The 18380-nt window shown below is 45.6% G+C and overlaps 1 protein-coding gene across 3 annotated transcripts in view; it reads left to right on the top strand.

Moving 5' to 3' along the window:
- The window catches only part of si:ch1073-358c10.1 (peptide methionine sulfoxide reductase MsrA 1), a 46018-nt gene extending 30404 nt beyond the window's left edge, over positions 1–15614 (top strand). For all 3 annotated transcript variants that reach the window (XM_046366430.1, XM_046366433.1, XM_046366431.1), the window contains one exon: positions 15337–15614. In XM_046366430.1, coding sequence (XP_046222386.1) covers positions 15337–15522 — 186 coding nt within the window. In that variant the 3' untranslated portion in view covers positions 15523–15614. The remainder of the gene's footprint in view (positions 1–15336) is intronic.
- Positions 15615–18380: the final 2766 nt, after the last annotated feature.

Genomic DNA, 18380 nt, shown 5'->3' with positions numbered 1-18380 from the left:
CCCTGGCGATCCCATTCCCCTCATTTCCTATGAATCCCATTTAGGACGGGATGGAGGAATGGATTAGGCAATACATGTGCGTCTCAGAGTCAGTTTGGATTAATGTGCCATTAGAGAGTGAGAGTGAGAGTGAGAGAGAGAGAGAGAGAGGCGCAGGGTGTCAATCTAAGATGGGGTGAATAGGCGAGATGGCTTGTTTCACAAACTTTTTATTTATTTATTTATTTCACCTTTATTTAACCAGGTAGGCAAGTTGAGAACAAGTTCTCATTTACAATTGCGACCTGGCCAAGATAAAGCAAAGCAGTTCGACAGATACAACGACACAGAGTTACACATGGAGTAAAACAAACATACAGTCAATAGTACAGTATAAACAAGTCTATATACAATGTGAGCAAATGAGGTGAGAAGGGAGGTAAAGGCAAAAAAGGCCATGGTGGCAAAGTAAATACAAAATAGCAAGTAAAACACTGGCCTCCAGTAGAAAAGATCAGGGCTTTAGAGGCTAACTGTTAACCCCAGTCATTGTCATTGAGAGGTTAACCACTAACCCCAGTCATTGCCATTGAGAGGCTAACTGCTAAGCCCAGTCATTGTCATTGAGAGGCTAACCGCTAACCCCATTCATTGCCATTGAGAGGCTAACTGCTAACCCCAGTCATTGCCATTGAGAGGCTAACTACTAAGCCCAGTCATTGTCATTGAGAGGCTAACCGCTAACCCCATTCATTGGCTGTATGTGCAGATAGGGGGCCGTTCAAGATCACAACGGTCAAAGCAGTTGACAATAAACTGTTGAAACAAACGTTTAGATGCACTATTGTAAAGTGGCTGTTCCACTGGATGTCATAAGGTGAATGCACCAATTTGTAAGTCGCTCTGGACAAGAGCGTCTGCTAAATGACTTAAATGTAAATGTAAATGTAATGTAAATGTTTGCTTCTTAGGGAGCTTGTGGCCTTGTTGGTTAGTTTGAACAATTGCATATTGTAGAGAAAGATTTGTTTTGTAAGCCTGGGTCATGTTCATTAGGCACTGAAATGGACAAAAACGGAATAAAACAAAGAAGGACCACTTGTCCAATAAGAAACACTTATTTCCGATTTGTGTTGCAAAATGTTTTTCGTTGCATACCTTAATGAATGGAACCCTGCCATAGAAGGACTTCCGTCTCTCTGTGATAACTTAAATGGTTAGTCTTTTCTATATACCTCAAGTCCTCATTCGTACAGTGCCAAAGCACATCTGATGGATTTCAAAGAATCTGTCCGTTGCAAAATAGCTGATGTAATGTGAAATTACTATTGGTCTGCCGTCTCATTACGATTTGGTGGTGTGTGTACTGCACGCACATCCACTGCAAGCATGACTGTGTGTGCTTATGTGTGTGCGTGCGTGTCTGTGTGTATGTACAGTGCCCTTATGTGTGTGTGCCCCCCTAAAAGCACATCCTCATCCTTGGAGAGATGTGGTTGGCTTGGCAATAGGTACTAGAGGCTGCCCAAGATTCTGCCACACACACAGACGCACGTACACACAGCCCAATGAATAATTAACCCTTACAAGGCTCCTTCCTTTTGCAGGGCTTTCAGTTTCTTAACTTCGGTACAGCGGCAAAAAAAGGATAGTGTGCGTATTTAAAGCAACAACAAAAAGAGAGAGGCAGAAAAGCTTGTTTAAGCGTGAGAAGAGGGGAGGGCATGGAGGAGAGGAGAGGGGGATGAGGAGGTGGAGAATCCGCTATAATGAAATTTGAAATGTGCGGAACATCAAAGACTTCTGGAGCAGCGCTGCTGTGCTAAGGAGCACCATAACGTCGCCCCCCCCCACACACACACTCTCTGTCTCCCCCCCCTCTCTCTGTCTCCATATCTCTCTACCTCTCTCTCTCCTGTCTTTCCCTCTCCCTCAATCCCTCTACATTTCTCTCTCTTTCTCCATCTCTCTCTCCTCCCTCTACTTCTCTCTTCCTCTCTCTCTCTTCCTTTTCATATTTTCTCCTTCTCTGTCTCTCTCCTGCAGTGTCTCTCCTGAGCTAGGGGGAAGAAAGGAGGGATGGGAGGGTTTGATTAAGGGGAGAAGCGTGGCGGGGGGGAATGGGGTGAGGTGGGCTAGGGGGTTTGTAGGAAGTTGGGGGAGGGTGTGACCGCGTTCCGTTCTGTGTGTAGAACAATGGTTTTTAACAAGCCAGCCAGAGTGCATTGAGTGTGTGTGCGTGCCTGCGCCCGTGCGTGTGTGCACCTTTGTGTGTGTGCGTGTGCGTGCGTGCGTGCGTGCGCCTGCGTATGTGATCGGAGCCTTGGCGAAGCAAGTGTGCCCTCTGATAAGTGAGCCTGGCTTAAAGAGCTGTGTGTGTGTGTGGGGGGGGGGCTAAAAAGTCTAGAGGAGAAACCCAGGCGTTCTTCAATGGGGGCAGAACTGCTCTTTTAGGGGCTCTAAAGAGTGTAGAGTACCTGTGCTCTTTTACAGTCACTAAGGAATGCTACGGTCCTTCTGTAGCTCAGTTGGTAGAGCATGGTGCTTGTAACGCCAGGGTAGTGGGTTCGATTCCCGGGACCACCCATACGTAGAATGTATGCACACATGACTGTAAGTCACTTTGGATAAAAGCGTCTGCTAAATGGCATATATTATTATTATTATATATTATCCAATTCGTCACCTTGGTTTGGTCCATAACACTCCTGTCCTTCCCTATGTGTGGTCTTTGACTGTGTGCCAGTCTGTGTGTGTCCATCTATGTGTCAACGTACAGTTGAAGTCGGGAGTTTTACATACACTTAGGTTGGAGTCATTAAATCTTGTTTTTCAACCACTCCACAAATTTCTTGTTAACAAACTATAGTTTTGGCAAGTCGGTTAGGACATCTACTTTGTGCATGACACAAGTCATTTATTTTTTTATGTTTACAGACAGATTACTTCACTTATAACTAACTCACTGTATCACAATTCCAGTGGGTCAGAAGTTTACATACACTAAGTTGACTGTGCCTATAAACAGCTTGGAAAATGCCAGACAATTGTGTCATGGCTTTAGAAGCATCTGATAGGGTAATTGACATCATTTGAGTCAATTGGAGGAGTCAATTGGAGGTATTTCAAGGCCTACCTTCAAACTCAGTGCCTCTTTGCTTGTCATCATGGGGAAATCATCCAAGACCTCCAGAAAACAATTGTAGACCTCCACAAGTCTGGCTCATCCTTGGGAGCAATTTCCAAATGCCTGAAGGTACCACGTTCATATATACAAACAATAGTATGCAAGTATAAACACCATGGGACCATGCAGCCGTCATACCACTCAGGAAGGAGACTCTTTCTGCCTCCTAAAGATGAACGTACTTTGGTGCGACAAATGCAAATCATTCCCAGAACAACAGCAAAGGACCTTGTGAAGATGCTGGAGGAAACAGGTACAAAAATATATATTTCCACAGTACAACAAGTCCTATATCGACATAACCTGAAAGGCCGCTCAACAAGGAAGAAGCCACTGCTCCAAAACCGCCATTAAAAAGCCAGACTAAGGTTTGCAACTGCACATGGGGACAAAGATCATACTTTTTTGAGAAATGTCCTCTGGTCTGATGAAACAAAAATAGAACTGTTTGGCCGTAATGACCATTGTTATGTTTGGAGGGAAAGGGGGATGTTTGCAAGCCGAAGAACACCATCCCAACCTTGAAGCATGGGGGTGGCAGCATCATGTTGTGTGGGTGCTTTGCTGCAGGAGGGACTGGTGCACTCACAAAATAGATAGCGTCATGAGGGAGGAAAATTATGTGGATATATTGAAGCAACATCCCAAGACATCAGTCAGGAAGTTAAGGCTTGGTCGCAAATGGGTTTTCCAAATAGACAAATGACCCCAAGCATACTTCCAAAGTTGTGGCAAAATTACTTAAGGACAACAAAGTCAAGGTATTGGAGTGGCCATCACAAAGCCCTGACCTCAATCCTATAGAAAATGTGTGGGCAGAACTGAAAAGGCGTGTGCGAGCATGGAGGCCTACAAACTAGACTCAGTTACACTAGCTCTGTCAGGAGGAATGGGACAAAATTCACACAATTTGTTGTGGGAAGGTTGTGGAAGGCTACCCGAAACGTTTGACCCAAGTTAAACAATTTAAAGGCAATGCTACCAAATACTAATTGAGTGTATGTAAACTTCCGACCCACTGGGAATGTGATGAAAGAAATAAAAGCTGAAATAAATCCTTCTCTCTACTATTATTCTGACATTTCACATTCTTAAAATAAAGTGGTGATCCTAACTGACCTAAGACAGGGAATTTTTACCAGGATTAAATGTCAGGAATTGTGAAAAACTGAGTTTAAATGTATTTGGCTCAAGTGTATGTAATTTTCTGACTTCAACTGTATGTCCTTGCACCACGTTGTGTCTCAGCATACTCTCGAGTTGAACTATCAGTGATATATATCTCTATTATCCCCATAGTCTGTATTTAATCTCACACACACACACACACACGCACACAGACACACACGCACATACACGCACACACACACACACACACACACACACACACACACACACACACACACACACACACACACACACACACACACACACACACACACACACACACACACACACACACACACACACACACACACACACACACACACACACACACACACACACACACACACACACCCCTTAGTCCTACTTATCCACCCTTTAGTTTATAACCGCCACATTGAAAAATGCTCTGAATGCTACTAAAATCCCCTACCGTTCAATATTGAACATGCAAAACCCATGCAGGTAACACATGCATATACTTGCGTGCATTCATATGTACATATACAGAATAAGTATTTCGAAAGTCATGGATAAGTCAAAATTAAAGGAGTGTTCATAGGTGAGCTGTGTGATATCGCAGCGTGCAGCCGGAGTGCTGTGGCTGTGAAAAAGCACAGCCACGCTGGCTGGTGTCTCGCTGCCTCCCAAACAAAATGTAGGACCGCACTCTGGCTGCAGATTTGAGAAGCAACTTAAAATGGATGCCTGACCCGGTCTGTGAGTGGGATGAGCGGAGAAGCGCTCACACGCTCTTCATCCTACGTGCACAGATGCGCACTCACACATACTCACACACACAGAAATGAGCATGCACACTCACTCTCACAGAGGATACACAGAACGTAGCACCCACTCACACGGCAAATGTACTTTACATATAGTACCAGTCAAAAGTTTGGACACACCTACTCATTTTTCTTTTTTTTGTACATTGTAGAATAATAGTGAAGAAATCAAAACTATGACATAACACATATGGAATCATGTAGTAACCACAAAAGTGTAAAAACAAATCAAAATATGTTTTATATTTGAGATTCTTCAAAGTAGCCACCCTTTGCCTTGATGTCAGCTTGGCACACTCTTGGCATTCTCTCAACCGGCTTCATCGGGTAGTCACCTGGAATGCATTTCAATTAACAGGTGTGCCTTGTTAAAAGTTAATTTGTGTAATTTCTTTCCTTCTTAATGCGTTTGAGCCAATCAGTTGTGTTGCGACAAGGTAGGGGTGGTATACAGAAGATAGGTCTATTTGGTAGAAGACCAAGTCCATATTATGGCAAGAACAGCTCAAATAAGGAAAGAGAAATGACGGTCCATCATTACTTTAAGACATGGAGGTCAGTTCATCTGGAACATTTCAAGAACTTTGAAAGTTTCTTCAAGTGCAGTCGCAAAAACCATCAAGCTCTATGATGAAACTGGTTCTCATGAGGACCGCCACAAGAAAGGAAGACCCAGAGTTACCTCTGCTGAAGAGGATAAGTTCATTAGAGTTAACTGGGACTCACATTGCAGCCCAAATAAATGCTTCACAGAGTTCAAGTAACAGACACGTCTCAACATCAACTGTTCAGAGGCGACTGTGTGAATCAGGCCTTCCTTCATTGTCAAATTTCTGCAAAGAAACCGCTATTAAAGGACACCAAAAAGAAGTGACTTGCTTGTGACAAGAAACACAAGCAACGGACATTAGACTGGTGGAAATCTGTCCTTGGTCTGATGATTCCAAATGTGAGATTTTTTTGTGAGATGCAGAGTAGGTGAACGGATGATCTCCGCATGTGTGGTTCCCATCGTGAAGCATGGAGGAGGGGGTGTGATGGTGTGGGGGTGCTTTGCTGGTGACACTGTCTGTGATTTATTTAGAATTCATGGCACGCTTCACCAGCATGGCTGCCACAGCATTCTGCAGCGATACGCCATCCCATCTTGTTTGCACTTAGTGGGACTATCATTTGTTTTTCAGCCGGACAATGACCCAACACACCTCCCGGCTGTGTAAGGTCTATTTAACCAAGAAGGAGAGTGATCGAGTGCTCCCTCCACAATCATCTGACCTCAACCCTATTGAGATGGTTTGGGATGAGTTGGACCGCAGAGTGAAGGCCAACAAGTGGTCAGCAACTCCTTCAAGACTGTTGGAAATGCATTCCAGGTGAAGCTGGAGAGTGTGCAAAGCTGTGCAAAACAAGAGTGTGCAAAGCTGTCATCAAGGCAAAGGGTGCCTACTTTGAAGAATCTTTGTTTACCACTTTTTGTTTACTACATGATTCCATATGTGTTATTTCATTGCGTTGATGTCTTCACTATTATTCTACAATGTAGAAAATAGTTCAAATAAAGAAAAACCCTTGAATGAGGAGGTGTGTCCAAACTTTTGACTGGTACTGTATATGATGTGCACTGTCAGTTCACTGTTCCCATAAAGAACAAAGGCCATAATTGGAGAGTAGGGATACACAAACACACACACACACACTCAAAAGTGTTTATGGCTCTGTCGCTGTCCCGAACCTGTCAGGAGAAGACATTAATAGTCAGGCCTCTAGTTTCTTCTCTACTCTGTTTCTCTGTCCTCAAAGTATTCACACGCATAATAGAGAGATATATGTGACCGTAAACAAATGCAAGCAAGGTTTGAAATGATTATGTTTTAGTCAAAAGTTATGCAGTGCTTTCGGAAAGTATTCCGACCCCTTGACTTTTTCCACATTTTGTCATGTCATTTTTTTCAGCAATCTTCGCACAACACCCGATAATGACAATGCAAAAAAGCTCTCTATAAGGTCCCACAGTTGACAGTGCATGTCAGAGCAAAAACCAAGCCATCAAATCAAATGTATTTATATAGCCCTTCGTACATCAGCTGATATCTCAAAGTGCTGTACAGAAACCCAGCCTAAAACCCCAAACAGCAAGCAATGCAGGTGTAGAAGCACGGTGGCTAGGAAAAACTCCCTAGAAAGTCCAAAACCTAGGAAGAAACCTAGAGAGGAACCAGGCTATGTGGGGTGGCCAGTCCTCTTCTGGCTGTGCCGGGTGGAAATTATAACAGAACATGGCCAAGATGTTCAAATGTTCATAAATGACCAGCATGGTCCAATAATAATAAGGCAGGACAGTTGAAACTGGAGCAGCAGCACGGCCTGGTGGACTGGGGACAGCAAGGAGTCATCATGTCAGGTAGTCCTGAGGCATGGTCCTAGGGCTCAGGTCCTCCGAGAGAGAGAAAGAAAGAGAGAAAGAGAGAATTAGAGAGAGCACACTTAAATTCACACAGGACACCGAATCGGACAGGAGAAGTACTCCAGATTTATCAAACTGACCCTGACTCAGCCCCTGTAACAGGGTTAGAGGCAGAGAATCCCAGTGGAAAGAGGGGAACCGGCCAGGCAGAGACAGCAAGGGCGGTTCGTTGCTCCAGAGCCTTTCCGTTCACCTTCCCACTCCTGGGCCAGACTACACTCAATCATATGACCCACTGAAGAGATGAGTCTTCAGTAAAGACTTAAAGGTTGAGACCGAGTTTGCGTCTCTGACATGGGTAGGCAGACCGTTCCATAAAAATGGAGCACTATAGGAGTAAGCCCTGCCTCCAGCTGTTTGCTTATAAATTCTAGGGACAATTAGGAGGCCTGCTTCTTGTGACCGTAGTGTACGTGTAGGTATGTACGGCAGGACCAAATCAGAGAGATAGGTAGGAGCAAGCCCATGTAATGCTTTGTAGGTTAGCAGGAAAACCTTGAAATCAGCCCTTGCTTTGACAGGAAGCCAGTGTAGGGAGGCTAGCACTGGAGTAATATGATCAATTTTTTTGGTTCTAGTCAGGATTCTAGCAGCCGTATTTAGTACTAACTGAAGTTTATTTAGTGCTTTATCCGGGTAGCCGGAAAGTAGAGCATTGCAGTAGTCCAACCTAGAAGTGACAAAAGCATGGATTAATTTTTCTGCATCATTTTTGGACAGAAAGTTTCTGATTTTTGCAATGTTACGTAGATGGAAAAAAGCTGTCCTTGAAATGGTCTTGATATGTTCTTCAAAAGAGAGATCAGGGTCCAGAGTAATGCCGAGGTCCTTCACAGTTTTATTTGAGACGACTCTACAACCATTAACATTAATTGTCAGATTCAACAGAAGATCTCTTTGTTTCTTGGGACCTAGAACAAGCATCTCTGTTTTGTCCGAGTTTAAAAGTAAAACGTTTGCAGCCATCCACTTCCTTATGTCTGAAACACATGCTTCTAGCGAGGGCAATTTTGGGGCTTCGCAATGTTTCATTGAAATGTACAGCTGTGTGTCATCCGCATAGCAGTGAAAGTTAACATTATGTTTTTGAATGACATCCCCAAGAGGTAAAATATATAGTGAAAACAATAGTGGTCCTAAAACGAAACCTTGAGGAACACCGAAATTTACAGTTGATTTGTCAGCTGACTACACTGACTGTGCTAGTGGCAGACCCCACTATGCTGACAGGCTGGCTAACAGCCTGCTGCCTGGCCTGCAACCTATTTCATTGTGGAGCTAGAGGAGTTAGAGCCCTGTCTTTGTTGGTAGATAAGATGAGAGCACCCCTCCAGCTAGGATGGAGTCCGTCACTCCTCAGCAGGTCAGGCTTGGTCCTGTTTATGGGTGAGTCCCAGAAAGAGTGCCAATTATCTACAAATTCTATCTTTTGGGAGGGGCAGAAAACAGTTTTCAACCTGCGACCCACCACACACGGACCGAGTGGCGTGGAAACAGGCAGCGACAGCTGGAGCAGCAAAAGGAGGATGAATTATTCGGAGAATGGACATGGGAAGACGTGTTGGATGGTAAAGGTTGTTACACTTGGGAGGAGATACTGGCCGGAAGAGATCGCCTCCCATGGGAACAGGTGGAGGCACTAAGGAGAGCAGAGGCAGCCGGAGATGGGAGCCGACGATACGAGGGAACACGGTTGGCAAGGAAGCCCGAAAAGCAGCCCAAAAAAATTATTGGGGGGGGCTTAAAGAGAGTATGGCTATGCCAGGTAGGAGACCTGCGCAAACTCCCTGTGCTTACCGGGGGGCTAGAGAGACCGGGCAGGCACCGTGTTATGCTATGGAGCGCACAGTGTTTCCAGTGCGGGTGCATAGCCCGGTGCGGCACATACCAGCCCTTCGTATTGGCCGGGCTAGAGTGGGCATCGAGCCAGGAAAGGTTGGGCAGGCTCGGTGCTCAAGAGCTCCAGTGCGCCTGCACGGTCCGGTCTATCCAGAGCCAACTCTCCTTGTTTATCGTGAGGAGCCAAGGAGGAGACCAGAACCAGAGCCGGTGTTAGAGGTGAGCGAAGCAGAGACTGTGAAGGAGTTAATGGGGAAAGTGGAGGAGAGAGTAATGAGGGAGTTGCTAGCATGGTGCTATAGGTACGATATTCGTCCGACGGAGCGTGTCGGGGATTTAATGGCACCTGGGTCAGCGCTCCATACTCGTCCTGAGGTGCGTGTTAGTCGGCTGGTGAAAAATGTGCCAGCCTCACGCACCAGGCCTCCTGTGTACCTACCTAGCCTTGCACGTCCTGTGCCAGTCCTGCTCTCAGGCTCTCCAGTACACCTTCACGGTCCAGTCCATCCTGTGCCACCTTCACACACCAGTCCTCCGGTAGCAGCTCCCTGCACCAGGCTTCTTGTGCGTGTCCTCGATCCTGTAGCACCAGTTCCAGCACCACACACCAGGCCTTCTGTGCGCCTCGCCTGTTCAGCACAGCCAGAGCCTTTCTCCTCTCCTGCGCTGTCGGAGTCTCCCGCCTGTTCAGCGCTATCAGAGCCTTCCTCCTCTACAGCGCTGCCGGAGCCTCCTGCCTGTTCGGAGCAGCCTGAGCTGCCAGTCTGCAAAGAGCTGCCAGTCTGCAAGGAGCTGCCAGTCTGCAGGGTGCTGTCAGCCTGCATGGAGCAGTCAGAGCTGTCAGTCTGCATAAAGCAGCCAGAGCTGTCAGTCTGTATGAAGCAGTCAGAGCTGTCAGCCTGCATGGAGCAGTCAAAGCTGTCAGTCTGTTCGAAGCAGCCAGAGCTGTCAGTCTGCATGAAGCAGCCAGAGCTGTCAGTCTGCAAAGAGCTGTCAGTCTGCAAGGAGCTGTCAGCCTACATAGAGCAGCCAGAGCTGTCAGTCTGCAAGGAGCTGTTAGTCTGCATAGAGCAGCTAGATCCGCCAGTCAGCCATGATCTTCTAGATCTGCCAGTCAACCAGTCTCTTCCAGATCTGCTAGTCAACCAGAATCTTCCAGATCCGCCAGCCAGCCAGGATCTACCGGAGCCTACTACCTGCCTGAGCTTCATCTCAGTACTGGGCTTCCTCTCAGTACTGGGCTTCCTCTCAGTTCTGGGCTGCCCCTCAGTCTCGAGCTGCCCCTCAGTCCCGAGCTGCCCCTCAGTCCCGAGCTGCCCCTCAGTTCCGAGCTTCCCCTCAGTTCCGAGCTTCCCCTCAGTCCCGAGCTTCCCCTCAGTCCCGAGCTGCCCCTCAGTCCCGAGCTGCCCCTCAGTCCCGAGCTGTCCCTCAGTCCCGAGATGCCCCTCAGTCACGAGCTGCTCCTCAGTTCTGTGGGGTTCTGGGTGAGGACTATTAGGCCATGGTCGGCGGCGAGGGTGGATTATCCCAGGACGCGAAGGGGAGGAACTAGGACATTAATGGAGTGGGGTCCACGTCCCGAGCCGGAACCGCCACCATGGACAGACGACCACCCGGACCCTCCCTATGGTCTTGAGGTGCGTCCGGGAGTCCGCACCTTAGGGGGGGGGGGTTCTGTCACGCCTTGGTCATTGTATTTTGTGTTTTCGTTATATGTTTGGTCAGGCCAGGGTGTGACATGGGTTTATTTGTTGTTGTATTTCGTATTGGGGTTTTTGTATTATTGGGATTGCGGCTGAGTAGGGGTGTTGTATGGGCTTGGCTGCCTGAGGCGGTTCTCAATCAGTCGGGTGATTCTCGTTGTCTCTGATTGGGAACCGTATTTAGGTAGCCTGGGTTTCGCTGTGTATTTCGTGGGTGATTGTTCCTGTCTCTGTGTACTTTCACCAGATAGGCTGTAATAGGTTTCACGTTCCGTTTGTTGTTTTGTATTTTGTAATAGTTATTTCATGTGTCGCTTTTTCCAATAAAGTCATGAGTAACCACCACGCTGCATTTCGGTCCGACTCTCTTTTGACAAACGAAGAACGCCGTTACAGGTGGGAAGCTTCGGCGTCTAAGACGCCGTAACGGGAGGAGACGAGAAGGCTCGGCCTCTGACTCCGACTCGCTGCTTAATGGGGAAAACCGGTTGAAAGTTTCTGTCGGCTGAATGAGCGACACCGGTTGAGCATTCCTACAGCATTTTCTTCCAGACCGTGAGAAAGTTGTCCGGCTGCGGGGACTGTGCCAGGGGATTTATACTACTATCTGTACTTACTGGTGGCACAGATGCTGTTTCATCCGTTCCTACACTAAAACTACACTTGCCTAACGATTGCGTCTGAAGCTGGGCTTGTAGCACGGCTATCCTCGCCGTAAGGCGATCGTTCTCCTGTATATTATAAGTACAGCGACTGCAATTAGATGGCATCATGTTAATGTTACTACTTAGCTTCGGCTGTTGGAGGTCCTGACGAACCATGTCCAGATAAAGCGTCCGGAGTGAAAAAGTTGAGGGGAAAAAATATATATATATAAACGGTAATTAAAAAGTAAAAACCGTAAAGTTGTCAGGTAGCAAAATAGGTTGGCAAAAAAATGCACAGCAACACGTAAACAAGTCTGCAAGTTGTGACTGGAAATGACGTAGGTAGCCAATACAATGGCAAGGCAGGGACAGCCTTGCCATTGAAGGAATTCGAAGGAATTGCCCGTAGAGCTCCGAGACAGTAATGTGTTCAAGGCACAGATCTGGGGATTTTAGCATCATTGAAGGTCCAAAAGAACACAGTGGCCTCCATCATCCTTAAATGGAAAAGTTTGTAGCCACCAAGACTCTTCCTAGAGCTGGCCGCCCGTTCAAACTGATCAATCGTGGGAGAAGGGCCTTGGCGATGGTCACTCTGACAGAGCTCTAGAGTTCCTCTGTGGAGATGAGAGAACCTTGCAAAAAGATCTCTGCAGCACTCCACCAATCAGGCCTTTATCGTAGAGTGGCCAGACGGAAGCCACTCCTCAGTAAAAAGCACATGACAGCCCGCTTGGAGTTTGCCAAAAAGCACCAAAACACTCTCAGACCATGAGAAACAAGATTCTCTGGTCTGATGAAACCAAGATTGAACTTGGGCAAAGTGTCTGAATAACTTATGTAATTCTGATATTTCAGTAGTTTTTATAAATGAGAAAAAATGTGTCACTATGGGGTATTGTGTGTAGATTGATAGATCTTTGTTTTTAGAATATGGCTGTAACGTAACAAAATGTGTAAAAAGTCAATGGGGTCTGAATACTTTCCGAAGGCACTATATCCTTTTTGGGGCTTTTTGCTGTCACTTTGCAGTCTACAAATGATGTTCCGACCCCCTGACCATCTGCGCCAGAAGAAATTGTCCTGCGGCTGAATGTAGATGATGATCCCTGACATAGGGCATCTCTAACATGTCAGGAGCATCATATTATAATATTATATCACAATTAGGTATTGCTTTCCAAGACATTTAAAAAAAACTTTTTACAAGATATTGTAGAGTGCACTGTGTGAAGATGAGAATATACGTGTATTTATTCGAGCAACCTTTCTTTGATTGAGTAACGTATTTGGATTGTAGTAACATTATTATGGGATGCTGTGTGCTCTGTTTAGATATTATGCTATGTCATTTATCTGTGAAGCATTACCCAGAAGAGGACTGGGGGGAAAAGGAACAGTCCTTTAGCTTGCTTTTGACAGAACTGTCAACCATCTTTTTTAAAGATGGCATAAATGACCATGTCCATGGTGAGGGCAAAACTCCTCTAATAATGTCCTACTGATGACTCAATGTGTTAGTGTGTGTCACTCTCTCTTTCTGTCTCTCTCTGTCTGTCTTTCTGTCGCTCTCTTGGTCTTTCTGTCTCTCGCTTTTTCTGTCTCTCTCACTCTCTTTCTCTCTACAGCGTGGGCCTTCCGAAGTAGAAATAGAGAGAATACGGTAGATAAATAGAGAGTGAACCTTTCTTTTTCTTTACTCGGTGTGTCACATTTTATTTGTGTCGGGCGTCCGTCTCTCTCTCTCTCTCTAACGGTGGGTGGGGTGTCTCTTGCTTTCTCGCTTGACTGGAGCTACGGTGAAGCTCGCTCTCCACGGTCCTTCCGTCGTCACATGGGAGAGAGACGCGCTCGCTCGGCCGTAGTGCCTTTGACAGCCAAGCCTTTCCGACAGGCGTGAAGATGGGCTGACTGAGCTAGCTCGCAATGCAGGGCTCACTGGGGCTAGTGTAGCGCTAAGGTGCCCTGCACTCAAAGGCTATTCAGTCAGACCCACTGCTAACATTAGTGCTAGCCGATTCTCCAGCCGCAGTGAGCCTTGCGGATCCACTACGGCATTTTGACACGACGTGACTGCATGCATTCTGATTTATGGGCTCAAAATGGCTGCCGTATTGTGACTTGCATTAGAGTCAGGCTTGAGAGTGTAGCCTATTCCTTCTCTGTTATCAGGCCATTTCTTGGGCATTGTATTCCTCTCATATAAAAGCAAACCTCTAATGCATCTGATGCCCTGGGGCTTTCTGTCTATAATGAGTGGGTAGTGGGCCTATTTATAGTCCGGAAAAGCTGCCCTCCATTGTAAAATATGCAAAGGGTGGGCAATCCCTTTGCAGCTTTCATTGGGGAATGTGTATATTATAACAGTGCATTTGCCATAGGAATATCCTACATTTGATATAAGTGCAATGCTTTTTATCCCTCAACTTCTCCAAATGTGGCGTTTGATTTTGATGCAATGTCAGTCCGAAATATCTCATCACAAACCGTATTGGCCAGTGAGGACTGATGGTCTTGAATCCTGATTTGAATGTGCTCGGGTTCTAAATGATCCTTTGACTACAGATCTAGGATCAACTTACCTCCACAAATACTAACCTTAACCACTCCATCAAAATTAGTCTGTTTTCTGGGGGCAGTCAGTGCTTTGATATAGAGAGAGAACCACCACCTCGGACATCACCTCCAGCACAATCCCACTCTAAATTCTTCACTGCTGCCTTGTGGCTGAAGGCTGGTACTGCATGTCGCGGCTTTATTCTTTCTCCCTGACAAATAAGGGACTAATACTGCTCTGTAGCAGCACAATGTCTCTCCGCGATTTTTGGCATCCTCTCTCCGCCTCTCGGTCCTTCCAATGTGTTTTGAGAACGAGGCCAAGACAACGGGGTTGCAAAGAATCGAGGAAGGATGAAGGGATCCCCTTGTGGCGGTGAACAATCCAGCACACCTTAGAATGATTGTTTTTGTTGGGGTCTCCAGAGTGCTAGTCTTTAAATGTATTTTGCGGGTGGAAGGAAGCCGTGTGTGTTTCGCTGCAAAGGAGTACTCCCTCAGCAGGTAGAGTGTTTGAATCCTGCTCTCGAGGTGCTTACACCATGTTGCAACACTTATGGAGAGCTCAAAGCTACCAGGAACTCTTTCAAGCGTTGTCCCAGAGCGCGAGGAACAGAGCCAACGCTATAGAGAAACAGAGTCTGTTTCATGTGTCAATCAATCAACCACGCTGCTTTCTAAGTCAGAGAGCAGATCCATTATCTTTGGAAAAAAGTGCACCTGGTTCATGTTCTGGGCATATCGTAGCAAAACATTTCAAAATGTTGTGCAATGGAACACAAAAATGAGCAGTTTAGCACCATTTCCGGTTATTTTTCTTACATTTTCTGACTAGTGAACAAAACCTTGAAGTCAGTTTGTAGCTGTCGTTATGATTAGGGCATTTCCTGACCATGTAACCTGACTAATGCCTCAAAAACGGAATCTAGAAGTTTTCCTGGTCAGGAGGGAAATCTCCTGGCTCCGTTCATGATACCTTTCTTGTATTTTGACCTTGTGTCCATTTCAGGTGTTATCTGAGAAGGGCTATGGATCCATCACCACAGAGGTCCTAGAGGGCCAGGATTTCTTCTACGCGGAAGACTACCACCAGCAGTACCTGAAGAAGGTCCCCAAGGGCTACTGCTGTCTGAAGGGGACTGGGGTGAACTGTCCCATCGGAGCTGAAGCAGACGATGACAAAGACGAGCTGTGAAAAGAGAGAGAGAGAGGGTAGAGAGAGAGAGAGAGTAGAGAGAGAGAGAGAGAGAGAGAGCGAGAGAGAGAGAGAGAGAGAGAGAGAGAGAGAGAGAGAGAGAGAGAGAGAGAGAGAGAGAGAGAGAGAGAGAGAGAGAGAAAGAAAAAGAGAAAGAGAGAGAGGGTATAGAGAGAGAGAGAGAGAGAGAGAGAGAGAGAGAGAGAGAGAGAGAGAGAGAGAGAGAGAGAGAGAGAGAGAGAGAGAGAGAGAGAGAGAGAGAGAGAGAGAGAGAGAGAGAGAGAGAGAGAGAGAGAGAGAGAGAGAGAGAGAGAGTGGATTGAATACAAGGTGGGTTTTTCGCAGATCTGAGTTTGTCGCTATCCAGGTGGAAATCATGCTTTTTAATTTTCCTGCTTCATATAATCTCTTTATGGCCAAGTTAGGAGAGTTGTTTGGACAATCTTGACTTTCTATAAACAATCAGCAGTAGGTTGAAAAATGTTTCCACTCCCTAAAGTGTTTCTGAACTCACTTAGCATTGTGTTCATTTGACTAACTGGCTAAATAATTTCAAAAGTATTTAGCCATCTGTATGAACTCTATTGTATACAATGATAATTGTATTTTCTCATTTAAATTGAAGTGTTACAGTTCAATATAGCCCATATCAAGGTTATTTTATTATTATATTGGTGCATGATGCCATGAGACCTCTTTGTATGCGAGGCTGAAGTACTGATAGAAATCCACAAGATGGCAATAGATACCAACAAACTTAACCTCTCAACAAAATAGCTTCAGGATTTCATTCCATCCACTCAATGTGACATCCTCACCCTTTAGGGCTATCTTCCATTAAGAGAGAGATTAGTACCCTTTCCGTAGAAGGGATTTGCACGTTGTGGTAGAATAATTTTTTACATGTGTGTTGGAATCACATTAGTTTTCTCTCCTTCCATTGTCTCATTGCTCAGAAACATACACTGAGTATACCAAACATTAGGTACACATTTCTGATATTTAGTTTCCTTCAGAACAGCCTCACTTAGTCAGGGCATGGACTCTACACAATGTGTAGAAAGCATTCCACAGGGATTCTGGTCCATGTTGACTCTATTGCTTTCCAAAGTTGTGTCAAGTTGGCTGGATGTCCTTTGGGTGGTGGACCATTCTTGATACGCACGGGAAACTGTTGAGCATGAAAAACCCAGCAGCATTGCAGTTCTTGACACTTCTCCCATACCCTGTTCAAAGGCACTTATATTTTCTGCCTTGCCCATTGACCCTCTGAATGTCACACATACACAATCCATGTCTCAATTGTCTCGAAGGCTTAAAAATCCTTCTTTAAACTGTCTCCTCCCCTTCACCTACACGGATTGAAGTGGATTTAACAAGTGACATCAATAAGGGATTATAGCTTTTACCTGGTCAGTCTATGTCGTGGAAAGAGCAGGTATTCATTATGTGTTGTACACTCAGGCTTATGTGTGAGAGCATCCCTGGTTTTCAGCTAAACAAAATCAAATCAACGTTTATTGGTCGAGTACACAGTTTAGCAGATGTTGTAGTGGGTGCAGCGAAATGCATATGTTACCAGCTCCTAACAATACCGTAAAATGTTTTATAAAAAGCACACAGGGCCTCCCGAGTGGTGCAGTGGTCTAAGACACTGCATTGCAGTGTTAGCTGTGCCACTAGAGGACCTGGTACGTGTTCAGGCTCTGTCGCACCCGGCCGCGACCGGGAGACCCATGGGGCGGCGCACAATTGGCCCAGCATCGTCCAGGTTAGGGAAAGGTTTGAGCGGCAGCGCACTAGCGAATCCTGTGGCAGGGTGGGCGCAATGCACGCTGACACAGTCGCCAGGTGCACGTGTTTCCTCCAACACATTGGTGCGGCTGGCTTCCGGGTTAAGTGGGCATTGTGTCAAGAAGCAGTGCAGCTTGGCTGGGTTGTGTTTCGGAGGATGCACGGCTCTCGACCTTCGCCTCTCCCGAGTCCGTACGGAAGTTGCAGTGATGGGACAAGACTGTAACTACCAATTGGATACCACGGAATTGGGGAGAAAAAAGCACTATAAATCAAGAACATTGGGACAAAGCCAATTAATAACCTAAATAACATCGTAACAGTAATCAAAATGCAAACTATACGCATGTACACTGGAAGATTTTAGACAAGATATGCTATTTTGAATAAAAATATACATGCAACCATTTCAAATATTTTACTGAGTAACAGCTCATATAAGGAAATCCGTGAATTGAAATAAATGAATTAGGCCCTAATCTATGGATTTCACATGACTGGGAATACAGATGCATATCAGATGCATCATTTTTTCACGCAGGAAAAAAAGATAAAACGCGTACAAAAACATCTTGCTGAGTTTTGTAAAAACAGATCTAAAATGCTTCCAATTGTAATTTATGCTCGTTATCAGACTGATTGTTTGCTTCAGTTGCACTTCTAAACTCTGATGTGTAGCTTCTTTTAAAATGCTAGATTAACTTTAAGCAAAACATTAAGGAAATGTAGCTGGCTTTCTATGATAGCCCTAAACATTAGAAATATGATGGCCATACATAGTTATGCAAAAAATACCTTGCCTCTTCATTGTAAGCTCATTTACTTGTGTGGCTGCCAGCCAGTTTGGAAATGAAGCTATTTTTTGTTGAATGTGTTGCACTAATGTCTTTTCTGTGAAGGAAAACTGTAGTTGCACGTCCCTTTTCACTCTATTGAAGCAAATGAAAACACAGTTGACTTTCAATATAAAACGTGACCGCTGTCACCTGCTCCTGCTTTCTACTGTTGTGCTATTTACAAACAAACACGTGACTGGCTCAACTGTGCTGGGGAACTAAATAAGC

Source organism: Oncorhynchus gorbuscha, linkage group LG10 (assembly GCF_021184085.1).
Source record: "Oncorhynchus gorbuscha isolate QuinsamMale2020 ecotype Even-year linkage group LG10, OgorEven_v1.0, whole genome shotgun sequence".
Classification (NCBI taxonomy): Eukaryota; Metazoa; Chordata; class Actinopteri; order Salmoniformes; family Salmonidae; genus Oncorhynchus; species Oncorhynchus gorbuscha.
The sequence above is the reverse complement of the archived record's forward strand: the minus strand, read 5'-3'. Positions and strand labels throughout refer to the sequence as shown.